Source organism: Emys orbicularis, chromosome 1 (genome assembly GCF_028017835.1).
Source record: "Emys orbicularis isolate rEmyOrb1 chromosome 1, rEmyOrb1.hap1, whole genome shotgun sequence".
NCBI classification, from domain to species: Eukaryota; Metazoa; Chordata; order Testudines; family Emydidae; genus Emys; species Emys orbicularis.
In genome coordinates, this window is record NC_088683.1 from 237450854 (window position 1) to 237467809 (window position 16956).

The following is a 16956-nucleotide window of genomic DNA, read 5'->3' on the forward strand; positions in this document are numbered from 1 at the left end:
CACCATATATGCTGCTCTACATATGGAAGACACTAACAGATGAATTAGAGAGAGTGTAGTACATATTTCATCATCTCAAGAAGTGCCTCTCTTCTGCCCTCCTGAATATTTGTGATCATTTAGACTCCATGATAGTTTTCATAAGAGTAGGAGTGTTGCTGATTGTCCTAGTATTGGTGTCCTGGACAAATTCCAGTTTCATTAATTGTATTCTGCCTATCCAAATTTCTCATACAATCCTAATTTCAAAAGTTTTCTCTTCTTCTCCAAAGATGTAATTCTTTGCTGTGCAGTATAAAACAGTTGGGTCTGATCCAAAGCCACTGGGGTCAATGGATATGATTCCTATTAACTTTAATGGGTTTTGGATCAGGCCCTTAGGATCATAGAAATGTAGAAGGGACTTCAACAGGTCATCCAGTCATACTTCCTGCACTGAGGCAGAACCAAGTATACCTAGACCATCCCTGACAGGTTTGTTGAACCTGTTCTTATAAACCTCCAATGGCAGGGATTCCACACCTCCCTTGGAATGCTATTGCAGTGCTTAAATATCCTTATAGTTAGGGGAAAACTTTCTAATATCTAATCTAAATCTCCCTTGCTAAAGATTAAGCCCAATCCTTCAGGAGAGTTAGGGTATGTCTACACTGCAATTAGACACCTGTGGCTGGCCTGTGCCCGGTGATTTGGGCTCAGACTGCAGTGCTATTTAATTGCAGTGTAGACTCCTGGGGTCAGGCTGGGGACTGGGCTCTAGGACCCTGCGATGTGGGGAAATCCCAGAGCTCAGGTTGCAGTCTGAGCCCAGAAGTCTATACTGCAATGAAACAGCCGCACAGCCCAAGTCCGAGTCAGCTGGCATGGGACAGCCATGGGTTTCTAATTGTAGTGTAGACATACCCAGAGAGAGCAATTGATCATGGTCTTTTTTATAACACACCTTAGCATATTTGAAGACTTACCAGGTCGGTCCCCCCCAGTCTTCTTTTCTCAAGACTAAACATGCCTAGTTTGTTTAACCTTTCCTTGTAGGTCAGGATTTCTAAACCTATTGCTATTTTTGTTGCTCTCCTCTGCACTCTCTCCAATTTGTCCATGTAGTGGTCCCTCAGTCTCAGGCTCGGAGGGAGGCCAATCTGTCTCTCTGCGTCAGGCAACAAACAACAATTAGCAGTCTATAGCTCTGGCTTCTGGGTGGGGCAGAGCAGTAAGCAGTCTCTAGACCAAGCCTCCTGGCTAGGGCAGATGGTGATCACAGTCTGAGATTTGGACCCTCTGGAAGAGGCAGAGCAATGACCAGTCTTTAGGCTGAGCCTCTTGGCAGCCAGCAAACAGTCTGGGGCTCTGGCCCTCTGGGTGGGGCCCAGCAAGGAGCAGGCTTTAGCCTAGGCCTCCTGAATAAGGCAGCCAGCAAACATAGTCGGGGGCCTCACAGCCTTCTGGCTGGGGCAAGTCAAAAACACGGACCAGGCCATCCAGCCAAGGGGAAGCAGGCCGCCAAATCAGGGGTGGGGTTGATGGCAGGCGGGTAGGAGGACCCAGGCCCATCCTACTCCACTGGGTCCCTGCCCAGGGTACTAACAATGGTGAATGGTTCTGCCACTGGGTCAGTAGGGATCTCACCAAAACATGCTGACTCGCTCTCCGGCAGCCCAACTGGACTAAAGTCTGGTTTCCCTTGGCTACTTCCTACCACAGTCTCGGTGCAGGGCTTTGTGGTCCCAGGGTCCTCTGTCTCAGGGGGGAGGGATAGCTCAGTGGTTTGAGCATTGGCCTGCTAAACCCAGGGCTGTGAGTTCAATCCTTGAGGGGGCCATTTAGAGATCTGGGGCAAAAATCTGTCTGGGGATTGGTCCTGCTCTGAGTAGGAGGTTGGACTAGATGACCTCTTGAGGTCCCTTCCAACCCTGACAGTCTATGAGTCTCTTCAGGGTACGTGGCTGATGGCAGTCCTGGTAACTCCTCTCCACGGCTGGGGAGCAGGGCGCTACACAGTGCAGTTTCGGGTCCAGAGTTCTGCTAGGGGCATCTGGCTCCTGCCCAACTGAGCTGCAGGGCCCAACACTGAGACTTCCTGCCACGCCTCTCTGCTTCCTGTGCATGGAGCAAGGCTGGTTTGACTCTGCCTACCAACGCGAGTGTAGTGGTCCCTCGCTCTCAGGCTCAAAGGGAGGCCACTGTGCCTCACTACAGTCCACATCTTTCCTAAAGTGGGGTGCCCAGAACTGGACACAATAGTCCAGCTGAGGCCTCACCAATGCCTAGTAGAGCAGAACAATTACCTCCCATGTCTTACATGACACTCTTGTTAATACATCCCAGAATGATATTGGTCTTTTTCACAACTGCATCACATTACTGACTCCATATTCAATCTATGATCCGCTATAACCCCCATATCATTTTCAGCAGCACTACAAGCTAGCCAGTTATTCCCCATCTTGTAGTTGTACATTTGATTTGTCCTTCCTATGTGAAGCACTTTTCTTTACTGAATTTCATCTTGTTGATTTCAGACTAATTTTCTAATTTGTTAAGGCTGTTTTGAATGTTAATGCTGGCATCCAAAGAGTTAGCAATCCCTCCCACCTTGGTGTCATCCACAGATTATATAAGCATACTCCCCATTCCAAGTCATGAATGAAAATATTGATTAATACCATCCCCAGAACAAACTCTTGCATGACCCCCCTAGCTATGTGCTCCCAGTTTGACAGAAAACCATTGATAATTACTCTTTGATTATGGTCTCTCAATCAGTTTTTCACCCACCCAGTAGTAACTTCATCTACACCACATTTTCCTAATTTGCGTATGAGTGTTTCAAGTGGGACTGTGTCAAAAGCCTTATTAAAATCATATTATATCACATCTACTGTTTTCTCCCTATCCACTAGGCCAGTAACCCTGTCAAAGAAGAAAAATAGGTTGGTTTGGCATGATTTATTTTTGACAAATCCATGCTGGCTATTACTTATAAACCTATTATTCTCTCGGTGCTTACAAACTGTTGCATTTCATTCTATAGCTGGATACACACTTTTGTATATTTGTTTTTAAGTTTGTCAAGCACTTTCAGATGAAAAGCATTATTTAAATATGCAGTTATCATCTCACTCTTTGTGGCTGCAGTAACTGAAAGCCCTTGGGAGGATCACATGCCTATTTTAACATTTTTTATTTAAGCAGGCCCATTAGTATAGTATATAAGTATATAACAGATAAATCTGGTAATGAGGTCGACAGTTTATTGCATAGACCTTCAGCTGCTCTCCCCTTCTGTGCTTCTTCCTGGACTCCATAATCTCCATTGTTGCAGAGGAGCACAACTACTTTGGCAGGTCATGATGATTCCTTTGGCTGAGGATGAGGCCACTGATGGAACTGTGTCTTGAGCCACAGATATTTTGAAAGATCAGGCTTCAAACAGGCAATAAAACCAGACTGTGAGCCAGTGGAGAGATAAAGGCATTGGAGTGCTATGCTCACAGCAGCCCATCCTGTTAAGGAGGTAACCTGACAAATTTTGCATTGCGCATTGCTTCCACTTTCAGACCCATACACTTTGGAGTAGATCCTCAGCTGGTCTGAAGACAACTGAAGTTAATGGTGCTATGCTGAGGATCAGACCCAGTGTGTAATCCAGTCTGGAAGTGATAAGTATATGAACCACTGTGATCAGATCCTCACCAGCAAAGAAGGGGAGAAGTTTCCTAACAAGCTGGAAGTGGAAGAAAGTATTTCTAGACACTGATGGTCATCTTCTAGGCTAAATGTTAAATCCAACAGGCCACAAGACTTTGTACCACAATTTTTTAAACAGGGAGGATTATTAACCATTGGAACAAACTAACAAGGGAAGTGGTGGAATATCCGTCTCTTGAGGTTTGCAAATCAAGAGTGGATATCTTTTGAGAAGGCAAGTTTTAGTGAAACAAATTCTATGGCCTGTGTTATGCAGGGGTCAAAGTGAATTGTCCCCTATCAATATATGAGAAAAGAGACTATATTCTTGAATGTTGTGAAGCTTTAAAAAAGTAAAATGCACCCTTATTCATGAAAATAACACCCATATTTTTATATCACTTCATCTCTATTTTGCCCTAACAAGTCACATATCTAAATAGAATAATAGAATAACAGGGTTGGAAGGGACCTCAGGAGATCATCTAGTCCAGGGGTCAGCAATGTTTGGCACGCAGCTCGCCAGGGTAAGCACCCTAGCGGGCCGGGCCAGTTTATTTACCTGCTGACGCGGCAGGTTCGGCCGATCGCGGCCCCCACTGGCCACGGTTCGCCGTCCCGGGCCAATGGGGGCGGCGGGACGCAGCGCGGGCGAGGGATGTGCTGGTCGCGGCTTCCCACCGCCCCCATTGGCCCGGGACGGCGAACCGTGGCCAGTGGGGGCCGCGATCGGCCGAACCTGCCGCGTCAGCAGGTAAATAAACTGGCCCGGCCCGCTAGGGTGCTTACCCTGGCGAGCCGCGTGCCAAACGTTGCCGACCCCTGATCTAGTCCAACCCCCTGCTCAAAGCAGGACAAATCCCCAGACAGTTTTTTTTTACCCCAGTTCCCTAAATGGCCCCCTCAAGGATTGAACTCACAGCCCTGGGTTTAGCAGGCCAATGCTCAATCCGGTCAAAGGGCTTATTTATGAAATCATTGTCTTGGGTTTATTAGCCAAAAGATGCTATTGTTCACTTTACTATTTGCTCAGCTATGAGTCAAACTTACAGGATAATAATAATAATGTCAGACTATTCTTCAGTCTCAAATGCCTCACTTTCTTAGTAAAAATAAACAAAATGGAATCATACTTCTGTAAACTACTTTTTCCAAGGACAGGAGTAACATTTGCAGCATGCTTTTTAACTGCTTCATTTAAACTCCTTTTCTGGACTTTATACAGCTGGAAAGGTCAGTGTTAGGACTCATTCTCTATAAAGCCTATATAGTAAGTATGATTCTGAAGTCCAAAGTTTCTCCATATTACGTTCATGGCATTTGAGCTCTGAATTTTGGTAACACACCTGGTGATATTGGGTAGTCAGACCATAAAGTATTTGCTATGATTTTCAAATGGGTATGAATGGGGCCAGGATTTCACCCCAGTCATTCTGAGTGCTTTAAGTTTTGGTTGTTCAGCTAGGTACATCTTAAAGGTGCTTGGGTAGAAACTCAGCACTTTCAGACTCATTTTCAGATGTCTCAAGCTGGGCACCCAAAATAATTAAACACTTTTGAAAATCTTGTTCCTTGATTCTCCTACATGCCCCTTTATCAAATTTTGCCCATACTTCTGACATACCACCATTTATACTTAGCATACAACAAGAAAATACCAACATCGCTCAATAGGGCAGTACTGTCCAAGACAGTAAATCATGTCCACAGCTTGTCACCATCATAGGGTAATATAAGTATTTTGCTTGTATCTACCTGTAGTCAGCCAAGGGTTTTTCCAAATTTGAATCCTATCACATCCAGAAATCTTCATTTCTAAATGTGAACTGACTGTAGGTGGGACCCACCTATTTTCTCTTCTACACTAACTATCCACACTATTAAGGAGATTCCCAAACAGAAACTTCATGTCCAAAATGGTTTGTTTCCTCCCCCCTTTCATAATGAGCATCATAAGTACACCTTGTTGACAACATCTGTTTAGGAATATGATGAGGGAGGGGAGATTCTGTTTTTCATGTTATTGGAAAGTTCATGGAATTCTCTTTATAATAATAAAGACACCCGATGTAATGGCCACACCTTACTGGTGTTTGGCTTGTGACAGAGTATAGATAGCATTTTCTAGCTCTTCCTCATGTGTGAACTATGTAGCACTGATTGTTCTACAGGTGAATAAAAGGATCTCTGTTAGAACCCTCTTCCCCCACCCCCCCTAAGGAGAACAGAAGAGAAAGCTCTGAAGAGGTATGTCTTCACACTGCTGTAACATAAGGCTATAGGGGGCTCCAGAACTCTTTGTAGTGATTATATTTGTGTGGTTTAATTTTTATCATAAATAATTTCAGCACATATCCATTCAGACTTCCACATTAAATCCACTACTATGTTATTTAAAAAAAATAACAGCAAGAAAAAGGGATTATAGTCTCTTCATCCCCCTTCATTTTTACAGTGGGAGGTTATTTCACCTGCTACAACTATTAACTATCATTAATATAAATAATAAGGTACTTATCTTACACTGAAACAAATTTAAAATGTTAACTAGTCAGAAAATAACCCTGCAAGGCATGTCATATGAAGCAGCATTAAAACTGTGAACTCTTTAAGCACTGAATGCTGTTATATACACATGAAACATGCATGAGCAGTAGAAATACAGGATCCTAAAGCTTATCCTGTGAGCTTGTACTTAGTATTTGGGACATGGATTGTAATCATAATCATCAAGTATCAATTTAACATGCCTCAAACATAATTTTTTTTTAAAGTATTTCATCCACCTGCTTTTGTGTCAACTTCCCTGCTAAAATTAAGAAGGAAAACTCTCTATTTATTTTAAGAGTTGGTTAGGTGATTAAGTCTCAAAAAATGGAGAGTTTTCCTTAATTGAAGATTCTCACTCTGGATAGACACAACTAAGAAGCCTTCTCCTTACTTTAAGTACTTTATGAAAGCGAAATCCTTCTTTTTGACCTGAGTTACTGGTCTTAAAAAAATCAGGGAACAATTTTCATTCACCTTCATGCTTCTGCTTTTGACACAAGTTCTTAATCTCTGGAATCTGACAGTCACAACTGCAGTACAGCTGTTCGCACTTTCTCATTACCCACCAACAAAGATTTTCTGTGACATTTCCCCACATTGAGCAGCTCATGGATGACCGTGTTTAAGACTAATAGCAAAATGTTTCTCAAGTACTCAACTGAGGGTGGTGTGTCCAGTTTCAAGTTAAGTGCTCTAATGTGGTTTTCTATACTTTCTATTTGCCCGGCTATAATTAGGTTACTTTTTAATTTAAAGATTTTGGGCTATATTCACAAACAAAGTTAGGCACATGATGGTGAGGGAGACAACTTTTAGACCAGTGGCTAGGATACTCAAGCCCTGAGGAGAGAGAGGGATATGAACTGGAACATGCCACCTCTCAGGCCTGGTCTACACTACCCGCCTGAATCGGCGGGTAGAAATCGATCTCTTGGGGATCGACTTATCGCGTCTCGTCAGGACGCGACAATCGATCCCCGAATCGACGCACTTACTCCACCAGCGGAGGTGGGAGTAAGCGCCGTCGACTGGGAGCCGCGGCAGTCGATTTTGCCGCCGTCCTCACAACAGGGTAAGTCGGATCTGATACGTCGAATTCAGCTACGCTATTCGCGTAGCTGAATTTGCGTATCTTAAATCGACCCCCCCTGTAGTGTAGATGTAGCCTTAGATGAATACCCTAGCCATTGGGCTATAAGATATTCTGATGGGGGAAGAAGGGTTGCTCCCTCAATTTTTCCAGTTGAAGCTGTTCCACTGTAGACAAATAATGAAGGAGTCATTGGACCAGAGAGAGAGCAGCAAGCAAGAGAATGACTCTGTAGCATGGTAGATAGAGAACTCACCTGGGACAAAGGAAACCCAGGATCTAATTCCCCTGCTTCAGTTTTTCTTAAATGATTTATCCACAGTGGAACAGCTTCAACAGAAGAGACAGAAAAAGTCCCACTTAGGAATATCTCATAGCCCTACTGTTCAGGCCCTCACCGGAGAGGTCGTACACCCCAGTTCAGATTTCTTCTCCCCTCCAGCAAAGTGGAGACTTGAACCATGAGTCTTTCACATCCCACATTAGTACTCTAACCACTGGATTAAAAGTTATGAGGGAGGTCCACCTCCGCCCTGGCTGTTTTGTGTAAGCATGTCATTTACAGGGGCCTGATCGAGTAGGTGAGCTCGGAGCATGCTTACCAGATGGGGCCTTGCTGGCAAGTTAAGTGGAGGAACACCTATCTTTTCCTGATTCATGCATCACACTGGGACTTAGGCATCCAGATAACTGGCATGGGATTGCAGTGTGCATGAACAGAAGAAACATAGGCACTTAGGGAAATTTTACAGCAAAAAATTGGGCATCGACTGAGTTTAGAAGTCTACAGTGTTTGGTAGCACCAAAGCGGGGGCTTTGTGAATCCTAGTGGGGCTTGATTCTGCGATGTAGGTACTTAAAGTGGCAGTTAGGTGCCTAAGTCCTTTTGTGAATCAACCCTTCATGTCAAGTTGACATTTCTGTGGTCCCCCCTGCCCAATTTGTATTTTTCTTGTGTAGCTAGTTACTTATGTTTGGTCGACAGAGGATCAAACTTCCCTTTAAGGGAAATTTGCAGCTTTGCACTTTTTCAGGCCAGCTGTTCCAGCTAATAGTGTTTGTATTTCCTAGCACAGATGCTGAAGAGGTACCAGAGTAGAAATCAAAGTCGGTGTGCTGGCCACTGATGTGAGCAATACATTAAATGTCTAGTTTGTCAGACCTACTCTTACTCTGAGGCCTGGTCTACACTACGAGTTTAGGTCGACTTTAGCAGCATTAAATCGAATAAAGCCTGGACACGTTCACATGACGAAGCCCTTTCTTTCGACTTAAAGGGCCCTTTAAACCGGTTTCTTTACTCCACCTCCGACGAGGGGATTAGCGATAAAATCGGCCTTAGGGGGTCGGAATTGGGGTAGTGTGGACGGAATTCGACGTTATTGGCCTCCGGGAGCTATCCCACAGTGCTTCATTGTGACCGCTCTGGACAGCACTCTCAACTCAGATGCACTGACCAGGTAGACAGGAAAAGCCCCGCGAACGTTTGAATTTCATTTCCTGTTTGCTCAGCGTGGAGAGCACAGGTGACCATGCAGAGCTCATCAGCACAGGTAACCATGATGGAGTCCCAGGATCGCAAAAGAGCTCCAGCATGGACAGAACGGGAGGTACGGGATCTGCTCGCCATATGGGGAGATGAATCACTGCTGGCTGAACTCCGTAGCAGTAAACAAAATGGCAAAATATTAGAAAAGGTCTCCAAGGCCATGAAGGACAGAGGCCATAACAGGGACACACAGCAGTGCCGCGTGAAAATTAAGGAGCTAAGGCAAGCCTACCACAAAGCCAGAGAAGCAAACGGAAGGTCCGGGGCAGAGCCGCAAACATGCCACTTCTACGCGGAGCTGCATGCCATTCTAGGGGGTGCAGCCACCACTACCCCAACCGTTTGTTATGACTCCCTCACTGGAGAAACACACAGGGAAGCGGTTCGGGGTACGAGGAAGATGAGGATGGAGATAATGTAGATAGCTCACAGCAGCAAGGAAGCGGAGAAACCGGTTTCCCCAACAGCCAGGATATGTTTATCACCCTGGACCTGGAACCAGTAACCCCCGAACTCACCCAAGGCGTGCTCCCATCCCCTGAGGGCGCACAGAGGACCTCTGGTGAGTGTACCTTTGTAAACATTACACATGGTTTAAAAGCAAGCGTGTTTAATGATTAATGATTAATTTGCCCTGGCAATCGCGGCCAGTACAGCTACTGGAAAAGTCTGTTAACGTGTATGGGGATGGAGCGGAAATCCTCCAGGGACATCTCCAGAAAACTCTCCTTCATGTACTCCCAAAGCCTTTGCAAAAGGTTTCTGGGGAGGGCTGCCTTATCCCGTCCGCCATGGTAGGACACTTTACCACGCCAGGCCAGTAGCACGTAGTCTGGAATCATTGCATAACAAAGCATGGCAGCGTATGGTCCCGGTGTTTGCTGGCATGCAGACAACATCCATTCCTTATCGCTCTTTGTTATCTTCAGGAGAGTGATATCATTCATGGTCACCTGGTTGAAATGGGGCGATTTTATTAAGGGGACATTCAGAGGTGCCCGTTCCTGCTCTGCTGAACAGAAATATTCCCCGCTGTTAGCCACGTGGTGGGGGGGAGGGGTGAAGTGATCATCCCAGAGAATTGGGTGTGGGGGGGGAGGGGAGTTAGTTGGGTATGTGCTGCATGTTAACCCGGAAACCGCAGCCCCTCCTTTTACATTGCAAACCCATTTTAAATGGCCAACCCAACGGGTGCTTGGTATGGGAAATGAGAGCGCTACTGTTTGAAACCATTCCCACATGTTAAGAAGGTTAAAAAAGCCAAAAGACTGTGTCTTACCATGGCTGCCTGCAAGCCGAAATCTGTGGCCTGGCACTGCATGAGTGATCTCTCACACCAAACCGGCAGGCCCTCAATATAAGAGGAAAAATGCGACCTTGTAACGAAAGCACATGTGCTGTGTAATGTGAACAGCAAAATTTAACGTGAAAGAGTGTACCCATTGTTCTCTAAAATGTGTCTTTTTTAACCACCTCTCCCTTCTCCTCCACCAGCTGCAAATGTTTCTCCTTCACAGAGGCTAGTGAAGATTAGAAAGAGAAAACGGAGGACACGGGATGATATGTTCACGGAACTCCAGATGTCCTCCCACGCTGACAGAGCACAGCAGAATGCGTGGAGGCAGTCAATGTCAGACTACAGAAAAGCACAATATGAACGAGAGGAGAGGTGGCGGGCTGAATCGCGGGATGAACAGAGCAAGTTGCGGGCTGAAGATGATAGGTGGCGTCAGCTTGCAGACAGAAGGCAAGAGTCGATGCTCCGGCTGCTGGAGCATCAAACTGATATGCTCCAGCGTATGGTTGAGCTGCAGGAAAGGCAGCAGGAGCAGAGACCGCCGCTACAGCCCCTGTGTAACCAACAGCCCTCCTCCCCAAGTTCCATAGCCTCCTCACCCAGACGCCCAAGAACACGGTGGGGGGGCCTCCGGCCACCCAGTCACTCCACCCCAGATGATTGCCCTAGCATCAGAAGGCTGGCCTTCAATAAGAGTTAAAGTTTTAAACTGCACTGTGTCCTTTTCCTTCCCTCCTCCCCCACCCATCCCGGGCTACCTTTGCAATTATCCCCCTAGTTGTGTGATGAATTAATAAAGAATGCATGAATGTGAAGTAACAATGACTTTATTGCCTCTGCAAGCGGTGCTCAAAGGGGGGAGGGGAGGGTGGGGTGGTTGGCTTACAGGGAAGTAGAGTGAACCGGGGGGGGGGGGGGGGCGAGGGTTCATCAAGGAGAAACAAACAGAAGTTTCACACCGTAGCCCGGCCAGTCACAAAACTCGTTTTCAAAGCTTCTCTGATGCGCACCACACCCTGCTGTGCTCCTCTAACCGCCCTGGTGTCTGGCTGCGCGTAATCAGCGGCCAGGCGATTTGCCTCAACCTCCCACCCCGCCATAAATGTCTCCCCCTTACTCTCACAGATATTGTGGAGCGCACAGCAAGCAGCAATAACAATGGGGTATTCTTTTCGCTGAGGTCTGAGCGAGTCAGTAAGCTGTGCCAGCACGCTTTTAACGTCCACATGCACATTCCACCACCATTCGACACTTGCTCAGCCTGTAGTTGAACAGGTCCTGACTCCTGTCCAGGCTGCCTCTGTACGGCTTCATGAGCCATGGCATTAAGGGGTAGGCTGGGTCCCCAAGGATCACGATAGGCATTTCAACATCCCCGACAGTTACTTTCTGGTCCGGGAAGAAAGTCCCTTCCTCCAGCTTTCGAAACAGACCAGAGTGCCTGAAGACGCGAGCATCATGTACCTTTCCAGGCCATCCCACGTTGATGTTGGTGAAACGTCCCTTGTGATCCACCAGGGTTTGCAGCAGCATTGAAAAGTACCCCTTGCGGTTTATGTACTCGGTGGCTTGGTGCTCCGGTGCCAAGATAGGGATATGGGTTCCGTCTATGGCCCCACCACAGTTTGGGAATCCCATTGCAGCAAAGCCATCCACTATGGCCTGCACGTTTCCCAGAGTCACTACCCTTGATATCACCAGGTCTTTCATTGCCCTGGCAACTTGGATCACAGCAGCCCCCACAGTAGATTTGCCCACTCCAAATTGATTCCCGACTGACCGGTAGCTGTCTGGCGTTGCAAGCTTCCACAGGGCTATCGCCACTCGCTTCTCAACTGTGAGGGCTGCTCTCATCCTGGTATTCTGGCGCTTCAGGGCAGGGGAAAGCAAGTCACAAAGTTCCATTAAAATGCCCTTACGCATGCGAAAGTTTCACAGCCACTGGGAATCGTCCCAGACCTGCAACACGATGCGGTCCCACCAGTCTGTGCTTGTTTCCCGGGCCCAGAATCGGCGTTCCATGGCATGAACCTGCCCCAGTAACACCATGATTTCCACATTGCTGGGGCCTGTGCCTTGTGAGAGGTCCATGTCAATTTCCTCATCACTCTCGTCGCCGCGCTGCAATCGCCTCCTCGGCTGGTCCTGGTTTTGCTTTGGCAAGTCCTGACTCTGCATATACTCCAGGACAATGCGTGTGGTGTTCATAGTGCTCATAATTGCCGCGGTGATCTGAGCGGGTTCCATGATCCCAGTGCTAGCTATGGCGCCTGGTCTGAAAAAAGGCGCGAAACTAGTATCTGACGGACCAGGAGAAGGAGGGAGGGGCGAGTGACGACATGGCGTACAGGTACAGGGAATTAAAATCAACAAAGGTGGCTGTGCATCAGGGAGAAACACAAACAACTGTCACACAGAATGGCCCCCCCAAAGATTGAACTCAAAACCCTGGGTTTAGCAGGCCGTTGATTTCACGGAGGGAGGGGGAAGCTAATGAATACAGAACAAATCTATTTTTTACATCTTAAGCTGGCAGCCGACGGTGCAGCATGACTGATAGCCACTGCAGTATGATGACGATGGATACCAGTCGTAATATACCATCTTCTACCAAAAGGCAAGGGGCTGCTGCTGTGTAGCAATGCAGCCCCACGTCTCCCAGCCCCACGTCTGCCAGCACCCAGATCGCCCTCGGCCTCTTCTGGGTGCTTAGCAGAAAATACTGGGCGCTTGGCAGAAAATAGCATACTACGACTGATAGCCATCATCGTCAAGACAGTTCAATAGGACTGAGCATGTCTGCCCAGGTGCCCATGATCGACAGCCACTGCAGTACGATGACGATGGATACCAATCGTAATATACCATCTTCTACCAAAAGGCAAGGGGCTGGTGCAATGCAGCCCTACGGCTGCCAGCCCCACGGCTACCAGTTATGCTGCACCATCTACCGCCAAAAGGCAGTTAGCTGCTGCTGCTGTGTAGCAATGCAGTCCCACGTCTGCCGGCACCCAGATGACATATGGTGACGGTGAGCTGAGCTGAGCGGGCTCCATGCTTGCCGTGGTATGTTGTCTGCACAGGTAACCCAGGTAAAAATGCGCGAATCTATTGTCTGCCATTGCTCTGACGGAGGGGGAGGGCCCTGACGACATGTACCCAGAACCCCCCGCGACACTGTTTTGCATCATTCGGGCATTGGGATCTCAACCCAGAATTCCAATGGGCGGCGGAGACTGCGGGAACTGTGGGATAGCTACCCATAGTGCAATGCTCCGGAAGTCGACGCTAGCCTCGGTACTGTGGAAGCGGTCCGCCGACTAGAGCACTTAGAGCATTTTATGTGGGGACACACACAATCGGCTGTATACAACCGATTTCTATAAAACCGGCTGTATACAACCGATTTCTATAAAACCGGCTTCTATAAATTCGACCTAATTTCGCAGTGTAGACATACCCTCAGGCATTTAAGCTTTGATTTTTAAAGAAGCCTAGGGAGTTAGGTGCCTATTTCCATGGGAGTTGGGTACCTAACTACCTCAGGCTCCTTTGAAAATCCCAGCACCAGTTCTTTTCTTTATAGTTGTAATTATGGAAGAGAATGTATCCATAAGAACTTAAACTTTTCCTTTTTCATTTGGAGCAAATACGCAACCTGAGAACAAATCACTCTCACCAAACAGCCAGACTGTGGGACCAGATCCTCAGCTGGGATAAACTGGCAGAGCTCCACTAATTGAGGATCTGGCCCTGGGTGTGTAGCTCTGCTGCTACTCATCCTTTTATGACATATTGTAAAGAAAAGAAAAGAAAAGAAAAGAAAAGTGAAATAGAGTCTGAGGAAGAACAGAGGTTGCTTACTATCTCATGACTGGAACTATCTCTGTTTAATATGGAGTACATATGGTTCAAAACATCTAGGAGAATAAAGCCAGATCCTGGCTATCTGGTATATCCCAAATTGTTTTAACTATATCTTTTTGATGTTGCAACTTGCTGCTTGGTATGTTTAAAGTATTTTCTGAGAGTCCAGTGGTACCTTTGAATATAAGTAGTGACACTCAATCTACAAACAACTCTACAATACTAGTGCTTCAGGAACAGCTAGTCTGTTGCTTTTGTCTCCAACTAGTTGCTTGTATTCAGTGGCCACAACTGTAAACTGTCTCAACAGGTGAACAAAGTTAAGCTGAGGTAACGATTGGCAGTAACAAGTAGTGAATTAGATTTGCCTAATCCTTACCACTGTGTATGAAGACCCCAAACTGGAAGCAGAGGTAGAGGAAAAGACATGATGTCCCAGACATGCTAATGGTTTGGAGGGCATGACAACATGAATGTTCACCAAACATATGGCAGTCTAATGCTAAGATTGTAGTAAACAACCAACTTAGTCATAGTGATTACCATAGCACCAGGAGGAGTGGTGAAAGTTGAGGGCGTAAGGAAGATTCAGTGCAAGTCTCCCTCACTTGAATAAACTTCATATATAGAAAAGTTTTTGAGGTATAGTTGCATACAAGAAGGATACTCGTCCCATTTAAAATGCTTCACAACTTCCATGTTTTTTACCTATCTATTCAAATATTGCCCTATTTATATTACAAATCCCTTTATGTACCTTGCTGAACAATCACTGCAGCCCATTCATCCCTTGCCATTTGTAGTCAGAATTTCTTGATAAGATGAATAGAAATGTGTATGGAGTTGAACTCTACATGCTTGCAATCAAAATACATTGTTTGAAAGCGTATTATTAAGCATGCATCTAATATTGAGATGAAAGTCTGTTTATAGTAATTTAGTAAATATTGCTTATTTGAAGAAAGTAATTTTTTACTTGGCTTTACTAAAACCAGAATTGGCTTGGGTCAGGTAGGGAGGAGGAATGCAAGATGTTCATTATCTTTTAGTACTGTTCTACTTTCGCCTGATTGTTTCAAGTATGAACTGTGAGTTGTTTTCACAGGTGATTACCTCTAGAAATGGAGAGTCATTCCAAAATGCCCAGAAATAAAGCAGGCCCGTTGAACAATTTGATAATTTACTGCTCTCTGCGACATCAGAGGGTCTGTGCCTTGAGAGGTGACTTATTTGCCTTTTAGCTGTATTGTGCCCAGAGAAGTGGACCTTACTTGACTGATTTCACCAATACGGAAGAATTACTCATTATATATTGTGCTTACTAAGAATTAACAATAACAGTACATATTAAGACTTTGCAGTTATTTTATCATTAGTTCTTCTGATGACAGCCCTATGAAGTCTCCTTAACTCAGCTTTCCCTCTGATGACTTGCAGCATGCAGAATTTATACTGACTTCATATGATACCAAGGGGGACACAGTATCAATAGTATCTGAGCATGACACAGCATCTAAGGAATCAGTATTAATACATAGTAATTGTTTAGTCTTCCCCTTACCAGACCAGATTTTGCATGCAGTGGAATTGTCACAAATTTCTAATGAAGATTAAAGAAACATCTGTGAAAATTTTTAAACTCATTTAAGATAAATGTGCAACATACCTACACTCCAGTCCATTTCCTCTACAGCATCCCCATATAAGCCATGTTTGCTCTTTCCTTTGAAATCCTTTGATGCATATAGAGCAGTGTGGACTTGAAGGTAGGACAGGAAAAGAAGAAATGGTGCATCAGCGTTCCTGGAATAAATAAAAATAAATTAAAAAAAAAATAAAAATAACCCCCCCCGAAGTAAGTCACTTGGACAGCAATAAAATTTGAGCAACATTTCTAACAATGAAGTTTTTCTACATGCATGCTCTATAGAACAGAAGAAATATTATATAGGGGAAGGACTAACAAAATCATTTATAGAGCAATCCTGAATCTCGTGTTAGAAATGCCACTCTTAATACATACTGTACTGAAGATAAGAAATACAGACAAGTTAACCCTTCTGTTGGATTTTTAGTTGTTATACCTGTTTAAAAAACACTGGCACAATCACTGTACAGAGTCAGGCACTAAAAGTGCCTAGCCACTTGCCTTTCTTTCTGCACGTTATTACCAGTTCAGGCTCTCTCTGACCTCACCAGGAAGCATTAGAACAATGCATAGTTTAAAAGATATACAATCCCCAAACCAAACAAGATGCTTAGCCAGCTTTCTTCTTGGCAATCTTAACATATGGACATTTAACAACTAACAGGGTTAGCATGAGCAATAGGGACCAAAAATATATAGCTATCACCCGGAACCAAACACAATAGCATTACAAAAGTTATGCCTAATATATAGAGAGGTAGAAAAAATATTTTTTCTCTTGTAACAATATCCACTCTCCATTCATTTCAAGCCATTTCCTCAATGGATTATTCTCTAATAAAAAAAGGAAAAATAAACCCCCACAACAACAACAACAACAACAACAGAGCTTCAATTTTGCTCCTTATGGGATCTGACAATATATATGGCTTAATCCAGAAGGCTGTGAAGGGAAAGCTTAGATAAGTATGGATTTTTGCACTACAATCCTAGTGTGGGGGACATTACTCAGAGTATTAACAATGACTAGTTGAGCTTATTGTTATGATATTCCACACACTGTAAATTTCAGCTGAACCATAAGAGCAGCTAGGGTACAGTGTGTCTAGACTGGCACCTTGCAACACACAGGTCAGAGCAGTTTTTTTCTGTTGTACATTTCCCTATCCCATACCGTTTGTACTTATTGAACTTCTGGTGGTTAAAAACAACACCCCCCCAAAACAAACAAACAAACAAACAAATAAAACCCAACAACAAAATATAAT

The 16956-nt window shown here is 45.2% G+C and overlaps 1 protein-coding gene across 1 annotated transcript in view; it reads right to left on the reverse strand.

Annotated features, from left to right (window-relative positions):
- STS (steroid sulfatase) overlaps positions 1–16956 on the reverse strand; it is a 127220-nt gene that overhangs the window by 84685 nt on the left and 25579 nt on the right. The window contains exon 5 of the mRNA XM_065414985.1: positions 15707–15843. Within this exon, the coding sequence (XP_065271057.1) occupies positions 15707–15843 (137 nt within the window). The remainder of the gene's footprint in view (positions 1–15706; positions 15844–16956) is intronic.